Source organism: Pangasianodon hypophthalmus, chromosome 19 (assembly GCF_027358585.1).
Source record: "Pangasianodon hypophthalmus isolate fPanHyp1 chromosome 19, fPanHyp1.pri, whole genome shotgun sequence".
NCBI lineage: Eukaryota > Metazoa > Chordata > Actinopteri > Siluriformes > Pangasiidae > Pangasianodon > Pangasianodon hypophthalmus.
In genome coordinates, this window is record NC_069728.1 from 9,920,230 (window position 1) to 9,929,858 (window position 9,629).

General features: G+C 37.7%; 1 protein-coding gene across 1 annotated transcript; it reads right to left on the reverse strand.

Moving 5' to 3' along the window:
- Positions 1-1,694: 1,694 nt before the first annotated feature.
- On the reverse strand, positions 1,695-9,437 carry actr10 (actin related protein 10). Its single transcript, XM_026944532.3, has 13 exons — positions 9,251-9,437; positions 7,849-7,921; positions 7,339-7,421; positions 7,099-7,207; positions 6,223-6,330; positions 5,756-5,823; positions 5,275-5,354; positions 4,976-5,011; positions 4,747-4,826; positions 4,460-4,533; positions 2,974-3,055; positions 2,561-2,762; positions 1,695-2,467 (listed from the first exon to the last, which is right to left on the reverse strand). The coding sequence occupies exons 1-13, from the start codon at positions 9,325-9,327 to the stop codon at positions 2,286-2,288; spliced, it is 1,254 nt and encodes a 417-aa protein (XP_026800333.1). The 5' UTR covers positions 9,328-9,437; the 3' UTR covers positions 1,695-2,285.
- Positions 9,438-9,629: the final 192 nt, after the last annotated feature.

Genomic DNA, 9,629 nt, shown 5'->3' on the forward strand with positions numbered 1-9,629 from the left:
GGAAACAGTGGAATGAAGGAGGACTCTTCACTGATATTATCCATGCTACAGAAATGCTGTAAGGTGATAAGAAACATCTGTTTGTCAGGGAACACACAGAGAATATCTAGGAATGTAAACAACAAAGAGAGGAGGATTAGGTGTACTCATTATCCTAAACTTCAGGACTAAATATATATTGACACTGACAAGATGGCTATTTGCTATGAGTACTACCAATTATTTATATTCAAACTATAAAAATACTATATCTACTGACTGATGGAGTAATTACATCTTAAGTATCACTGTCATTCCAGTAATTTCTGGTAATATCTTGGCCAATTTGGTACTGTTCATGACTGAACAAAACAGCTTGAAACCTGTATTAATTGACTTTAGGTCAGTGGGTGATTTGCAAACCCACATATACTGTATTTGACAAGAATGGCATGAAATAACATCTACAATAAATCACATCCTAATTAGCAATCTCTGATAGTAACTACAACATATTTTTGGCTCTGAAGTATTTATAATTGGTACCCTCAAAAGTTTTTGGATGGTTAAATACTTTTTAAAAAATCCCTTTAAAAAATGGAAACCCTTTGTCCTGAAGATTCTACATATAACCTTTAAAAAGGTTCAGCAAGATACTGTAGAAACCTTTAGATTGCTAGCTGGACCACTATCAGAGCGTACCAAGAGCTGATCAACATGATCCCATAGAAAATGTCCTTGCATGAGAATGACTCAAACACGGAATGTCGACATGCGCTACCACACTCTAGTAGTTCTTTTAGCTTCAGTAACTCCACAACAACCATCTGTGCTCTCAGCATGTGAAAGCACCATGATACATTATGTAGCAACCTAAACCACTGTCACACAGGCCAGATGCTTATGTCTCCATTCGTAGTCACACAAGCTAGTCAAATATTATTCAAATAGGATCAGATGCAAAGAATCAGGTGTGCTAGAAGTTTGTCCTAGATACTCCATTTGGAAGTTAATAAAACCTAATTAGTGAAATTAAGCAAGTGCATTTCATTTTTTCAAAGTATTGTGTTTAGATTTCTATGACAAAAAAAAGGGCTTATAGTGGCTTTCTCCTCCCTCTGTAGACCTATAGTTGAGAAATAGTTGCTTTATGGCACAAATGGGGGAAACAAATCAATATAATTTAGTAACAACAACAACAACAAAAAGCAATAACTGGATTAGTACGCAGCTCCAAGATCTTGCTTTAAAGCAAATAATCAAAACTAAATCTAATAAATTTCTGCAAAAACTGTACAGAACCCTTTGTGTTGTAGTGGGAACAGAAAGTGATTCGGGTCAGAATGCTTTGTGTGTAGGTCAGCTAATTACATCATCACATGGAGGAGAGCACTCTAGTCTGAGAATCAAAGACTGTACATAGATTTGTTAAGTGTTTTTTCTCAATGTAAATAAAGTTGGGACATCAAAAGAGAAAAGAAGGATGTTCATTCTTTTTCAACTCAGTAGAAATGTACAGTGTATTGTACATTTGTATTGTAACTGCAGTTTTTAGTCTTTGTAATCAGTTGAAAACAAGCAAACTGTAAGGTTCTTCTCCAAATCAACACTAATGACAAAACAAATATAAGACTTTTATATTTATATTTATATACAATATATATAAATGTCTTATGACATTAACATCTTTTTTAAAGAAAGAAAACAAAACCATAAAATTTTTATGTTGGAACATTTATTTAGTACACATAAGACACCATGTATTTTTAACAGCATTTTCAGTATCTAATGTGTAAATAAATTAAATACATGTAGGCTTCTTTTAACTTATGGCAGTGCAAGATTTTTAAAAGCACTGAAAATACAACACAGATATAAATGTACGGAATGGAAGGGGGAAAAATGAAAATAGCCCATATATTCTTAATAATGCTGCTATTTTCCCCACTCAGTAGCAGTGGAATTTCTGCCAAAACAGTGGTACTTTATAAAGCTCAAAAAAGCTCAAAGAGTGTTTAGTTATGTTCAGGTATTTATCTGCTGGACTTGCTCTTGTAATAGTTAGTTAAACTTCTCAAGCTTACAAAAGACATGTAGTTAAAATGCTGTTCTAATCAGTCTGCCCTTAGTGAGTTTTTGTGATAAACTGCCACCTAGTGGTTCCTCCACTTTTCTTCTTTTTGTGAACAGCTACACACAAAATCACAGGCAAACAGGATACATAACCGCTTTTGATAGAGTGTAAGTAAGAGGCTTTGATGATGCAAGTCTTTATGCCTCAGAGAAAGAGATGCGTCACTAGTGGATTATTTCTCTGTGGAGAAAGCCCTCTTCATGAGTGGTGGACCTGTCTTTCCAACATCATACAGTGACTCCAGTGGAGGACTACTGAGACTGCACCAGTCAGGAATGCGGCCTGTCTGATTGTAGTAGTCTCTGGACACAGAGCGACTACCCAGGATGTCCTGCAATGCTCCAAATATAGCCCCTGCACAGGGAAGAGGGGAAAAAATAATGAAAAATGATTATAAATTCTTATGCATAGCTTAGAGGTACAAGACTAAAGGATCTTCTTTCTTACCTCCTAGCCAGGCAGTGCAGTTGGGCTTGGCTGGTGGACTGTGGATGCGAAAGCTCTTGGTGGCAAGAGCGTCACGGTATTTGGGTTTTTCTGCCAGTAATCGGATTTCAGCCAAGAGGCGGTGAAGGAAGCCAGGCAGCATGGCTGTTCCACCAATTACCATCAAGTTCTCAGACAGAACCTTACGTGTGTCGATGGGGCACTGATGATGAATAAGCACACAGACACAAGAGCGTTTTGGTTATTACCAGTAGAATATGGACAATAATATTCTAAAACCCCATGGATTCATTTGTGGATTAAATAGTGCATCTTTAATTTGAGACGTTGGGCTCTGAAATGCCAGTATTTTAGTGGAAATAAATTACTGAGATTGTGTTTTAAGCTGTTTTTTGTTTGTTTGTTTTTTTTACCTTAACAAGAGTGTCAAGCACTAGTGAAGCAATAGACTTTTCTTCATTGTCCTGTTCAAACAACATCTCAGCAACCGAGTCTCTGAAAAACAGAATTGGGGTAATTTTATCCTCTCTAACCCTTAAAGCTACAGGCTGTAAGGTGGTAGGAAAATGCTATCGTAAGCTACTTGTGGAAGAGCATTTCATAACGTGGGTTGCGCTGCTGTGCTCTCTGCTGCACGAATTAATCTCAAGGCTGCAAGTACAAATGTTTAGAATTCACGGCTCTGTCCCAACTGTACAATGCACATGAAGTGGTATACCTAAACAGTAATGACATCAGTGGTGTAGTGATTTACTATTTAGTAAGCTAGTATGCGGTTTGGGATGCAGCTCAAGAATTTGCTGCTCATGATTGCTCAGAGAAGTGTTATTGAGTACCAAATGAAATAGAGAAAGCTCTCAGTAAGAGCTTGTCTTTTAACTACAGTCAGCAGGTTAGCTCTTGGTGTGACTGTCTGATTAAGCAGCAGTGCCTATGCATCACTGACCTGCTGCAGTGTAAATGCATTTATCAGCAAAATGATAAGCATAACATAGCCTAAAGTACAAACTAATCACTTAGTCACAATGTTAGCCAGACAGCTAAAATAGAAGCTCCGGCTGAAGAGAAAAAGGGTTGCCTTATTGCAATCTCACAGATTTTGTGCTCCAGCTTGTCAAAAAGTTTGGCACGAACCGACACTGTCAGAACGCTAACTACAATCCTCACCAAAATTTAAAAAGACACAAATAAGGTGAGCAGAAGGGTCAAATCACTCACTCTCACCAGATACAGCAAAGTTTGAGATACAAAAACATGTACAAACACATCAACACCTGCTTCGACTCCCTAGCCGGCTACTGAATTGTCTACCTCAACAACTGGGTAATGATACAAACTCCTCAACAATACTGCCTGAGTATCATCTATTATTCACAAATAAATGCCTTCTCTGTTCAGCAAGTAAAAAATGCTAGCGCCAACAGGCCCGAATCCTTTTTCCTTTTGTGGTGTAGTAGTATGAGACTTGTTCAGACTCTTACTCAAATTTGGTTTGTTAACTGTCTCACACTCTGTCATTCTCTCTTTTTTTGCCTAAGAGACGGTCAGGATCTTTGGTGTATCTGAGCTGGCGTATGATGTACAAGCTAATTCTGACTCGACACCATTGACACATCACTAACTGAATTACTACTACAGTAATGTCAGATTGCCACAATGGCTCAGGAACATCACATCATAAAAAGAAAATTTCCTATCCTGATTCAATAATCATATATATTTTTTCATATTTACTAATTTACTAAAAATCCTATTAAACTGACAGTCACATTGCCTTTTCATTAAAAATGGCCTTGTACTTAAAATGGACTTGTACTTAAATCCAGTCAGAAGGATAAATGTAAAAATGTAAAATATTGACACGTGAACATGTTTTAGTAAAGGTGTTTGCGGGTTTACCTGATCGACCCCTTAATGTGAAGGATCTTCCTTCCGTCCAAGGGATAATCAACATCTGGTGGAGGAGCGGGTCTCTGTAGACAGAAAAAAATATGTGATGCTCTAACCTAATAAAGAAAATCAACCAGCATTCAGTGTTCCTTACACACATCCTGCATCACCTTAAGCAGCACACTGTACAGATAACAATAAAAATGACCTGCACAAGTGCCTTGTCACAGAGCTTCAATAGCAATGATATGCTAAAATAGTATTCAAATAAATACTGAACATAAAAGTCATAAAACCTCTGCAGTTCCATCCATGTTGAACTTGGCCTCCTGGATTTTCAGGCCTCTCTGCAAGTCACTGACAAAGCATGTCCTAACTAATTACAGAGAAAAACAGGACAAAAAACAACACATAGATGAGTTAACAGAATTTTATTTATTTATTTATTTTATTTTATTTATTTATTTTTTTTACAGGTGCCATAATCTCAGTCTTTTACTAATCTACTGTTGTTTTTGAGCTTACCTTTGATATCCTCTACAACTTCTTCTGGAATGGTGCCTAGAGCAAAGACAGTTCATGTCAGATAAAGTGCCTGATCTATTCTAATTCTGATAGACCTGATGGATATTTGTAAAAGGCTGGATTTGGTCTGTTTGATTAGAAAAATCAGTATGGCCTGTGTGTTGTGTTGGTCTTCCTACAAAAGTGCTACCTTAAAATCACATATTTTTACTTTTCTCTATGTAGCAATTAGATAAAGTAAAGTATTTAAAGGTGAGCTGTAGACATATGCAAGAGTATGTACAGTAGCAGAACTTTACCCATGACAGTTGGTAAACTCTGTCCGGTGCTTGAGTCCGTGTCCACAGTGCACTGCTCTGTCAGCAGACTGTCCAACTCCCTATACAGAAGTGAGGAATGCAATAAAAAACACATTAATACCCATACACACACTGATATACCAGGTTCCACCTGACTCTCAAGTCCTTTGAGATATCACTGATTAATATTACCTGAAAACTGGACTTTGTATGCCAGAGTTCCCAAAAACCACATTTTCTGGGCCAGTTCTGAACACGTCAATAGACTGTCTATTACAGTATTAAATTCCTATTGCCCTAAATCTGAGAGGTGCTTAAAAATCTTCTGAATAAGGACTGTTAGATGCTATGTTTCAAACTGGACCCTGTACTTTCTTCATCCGGTTAACAAAACTTACCGTCTCCGTTTTAAAACCTCATGTCTGAAAGCTTATGCACATAAAACAAAAGAGCTTTTCACCAGTGTTATCACCTGACTTACTTGTGAATGGTTTTTCCACCCATTGGCAAAGCTTCCCATGCAGACAGAATAGGAATTCCTTCATAAACCTAGTAAATGCTCAGGAAAAATCATACTCATATATGCATACATGTATGAATGAAAGGCCTTAACAATAACAAACCAGTGCAACAGCTACCTCATATCAGCAGTTACCCGATAGCCTCATTTACAGGCCTTTGAAAGTTCGCCTTTCTTTCAGGAGAGTTATTCTGTACCAAGCAGCATTTGCACTGCTTAACTGCTGCACTGGCACTGAGGTCTCAAGTGTGCCTGTGGGTATTTATTCCAAACCTTCTAACAGGCTTTCTGTCTGATAAATGTACTGTCAGTGGAATTGACATTGCAGCCCTCAACTGGCACAACTGACCAACTCAAAGATTTAGTACTCAGTGCTCCAAAAGCACTCTCCTCATCTCTCTGTGCCTGTAACACATGATAAAGGATACAGGCAACACCAAAGTTTCTGTATATCCACAGTCCATCACAAGAGCCGAGTTGATGCCTAAAGTCATGATGGACATTAGATGACTGGGAGCAAACAGGACTGATGGAACCTAGGCAGGAAGAAAGGCATATGTTACACCAGAGGAGCACAGCTGTTTGTTGTATTTTGTGACATGGTAGAAAAACATTATATTTAAGCATTCCAGTAAGCTAAAATGCTTCTGCTTTAAAACATGCAGAAAAGGTTCAGTGTAGGAAAACTTGTAAAGGTACAAGAAATTCCTTGCTTACAAAGATCTGGATGATCAACTAACATGACTGAATGATGACAATAGTTACTGTATAATTCTTAACCTTTAGTGATAAGTTTATGGCTAAGAAAGACAATTGGAAATGGTTATGTTTTGTTTCTTAGTGGTGCTTCACATTACCACTTCTAACAAGCTCCATGGGCTCTGAACAAATGAGACACATCTATTTAGAGGGAAAATACATGCAGACTTCTGTGTCCATTCATCTTTAAACATATGTTCATCATTGACCTTTTTTTTTTAAACAAGGCAGTTCACTAATTAAACCAGAGAGGGTAAATAAAATGAAAAATCTATAAAAGTCAGTGTAAACTCTCTGATTTCTGACCTGGTGGACTTCAGGTAAACAATTTGTCTGTGCATGTGATTGGATAAACTGTAACAGAGGATTTGCTACAGAAGCCAAGCTGAACTACTGCCACTTTTCCCCCATATGTTTATCAGCTGCTGCAGTATTTTTCAAGGTTTGGGACTGTGAATTACTTTGCTGCATCCACACTTGAACCATGATTTTCCAGTTGATGACTCTGCTTTAATCAGTTCAATTTGACAAAAAAAGTCTCTTACCTCAAAGTGTTTAAAGAAGACCCGTGACAGTGTTTCTCTGAAGTGCGAAGGACAGAGGATGGACTCAATAACAACCACTCTTCTGTCACGTGGATTCACAAGCAAATGCCTACAAACACAGCAGTCACAGTACAATCACATAATGCTGAACCTACCAGGAGACATACACGCAACAAGTTATGTGTTGATATGAGACTGGATATCCAGAAGCATGACATAAATGTGGCGTGTGTCCCCTACCTAAAGTACAATGTGTGAATGAACTCCTTCAGATTGGTGTACAGCTCCTCTGTGTTTATGTTGTACTGCACCACCTTAATGGGCTGGGGAAAAAAAAACACACCAATCCACATTCACTTAAAAAAATCAATATTAAGCCACAACCAACACACGATATTGTAAACAATTAAAGCTGGTCTGCTAGAAAGTTCCCAGATCTAAAAACGGATTAGCTCTCAGTCGCCTTAGTATTTCTGCTCTTCAAAATGTTAATGACATTCATTGTGTAGTCCTGAATTAACATGTCCAAGCTTTTGGGTTGTCATGATGGCACAAAAACAAGAGATCTCAGATCAGAGCAAACTGCATACATTTAATCTGTCTCAAAAGACAATCATTGGTCAATGGAACACATGCCAGATGTTTTGACCTCTGACTCTGTGTGTTATTCCCCCAGCTTGGACACCTCTGCTTAAGATTTTACCTGATCAGCAACCACACAGTGTATTTAATGGTAGATATCTGGCTCACCTGCTGGAGTCCAGGACGCTGGATCTCACTAGGAATGATGAACCTAGGCCCGGTCTCGCCAGCAAAGCCGCATCTGTGGAGTACAGACACATGTTTATTTATATAAAATTCTGCTTGAATAGTGCAAAGGTAGGGGTGTAAGCATCTGACAATTTGGATTGATGCACTGAATTAAAAGGTGACGACTGAAATTAATTGATGCAACAGTCATAAACCAATTATGACATAAAAAAGGCACAATTTTAAAAAATTCACAATTTTAAATTAATGTGTACATAAACTAAGAGACTAGTAAGGCAATTTGCCCATAATGCTGATACTTTTAAAATCATTCTTTATAAATTAAAGGAAGGCTTAGCTCAGATTCTGAGCAATCAGAGGCTACTAAATCAATCTGTATCGTAGCAGTTTCAGTGCTATCATCAAATATCAAATCCTGCCATCTCATCGTATTGTATGGAAGCCTGAGGTTTACAAGTGTGCAGAAATTTGTCTACCCAGGACAAAAAGAAGATTACAAAGACTTTTTATTATACCAACAAGACATTAACCTTTTAACTCTGCTCAGTGTCATACACCACCTTCTTCAAGTCAGGTCTGGAGATCGAGTGGGTTATGGCAAAAGCATTTTTCAGACTAGGATGTGGTCTTGTTGCAGGATACAACCTACATTTTATATATGTTCTTAAATTTCCTAGAATTCTTTTTACAGATAAATCGTAAAGCAGACATTTTTTGTTTTGTTTTGTTTTCCCTCCTAGAAACTAGGGGGAAACTGTGCACGTAACATTACGCTGATTGAACTGATTCCTTATCGGCCATCTATCCCACTAAATTCCTATTACTGGATACTGTTCAGGATGGAAACACGACCATTTGCTGAGCAGGAGTTTCCACTGAACGATGAGGCTGCCAGTGACAACATGAACCCACAGGGATGAGACTAAAACACGATGAAGCATTCTGTTACAGAAAAATAATCAATGATGGGGTTGATTACAGCATGTCCAGAAGTATTCTGTTCCTCTTTTACAACAGCAATTTGCCAAAGATGGCATTTAAAAAAAATAAATAAATAAATTCAACAAAGATACGCCGTACTTTTAATCTGTTTATGTTTACATTTAATGTTATGAAACCAGTTACTTCCTGTTATCACTTACACTACAGCAGTTCTCTCACCAGCATCTATATTCATTCCTCTCTATAAGTTAACACAATAAGACCAAAAAAATAAATAAAATAAATAAAGCAACCGTGAGCTTAAAAACGCAAACTATACTCTCTACATAAGTGACATATCTACTTCATTACAAATGAATAGTGACTCAGCCGCACTGTACCCCCGTTAGCTAGCTCTCAGGTTCCAGTGCTAACGCTCCTTAACAATTTCATCACTCACTTTGTATATGCAGCTCCTAAATCAATGACAACAGCTGTTTTCTCTCCTCCGCTCCCCAAAACCTCAAACAAGGGCATTTTAATTCACCGGATGGATTTACAACACAGCTCTTTCTCCACCAGCACAACACAGAAGAAAATATCCACAACAACAGCTAGCGCTTGACGTTTTTGCAGGGCGGGGAAGAGGTCCTCGACTTAGCAGTCCTAGCATTTGCCCGATTAAATTAAATAAATAATACAAAATTTCAATTCATACAAATAAAACTTTGCTTCAAGGATCAAGCTGCATTATATTACATTTCACCAAAATATTTGCATGTAAATTGTTACATTTTTTCCCCAGCATCTTCATATTTACGAAAGCGAGGGCGTCGAAA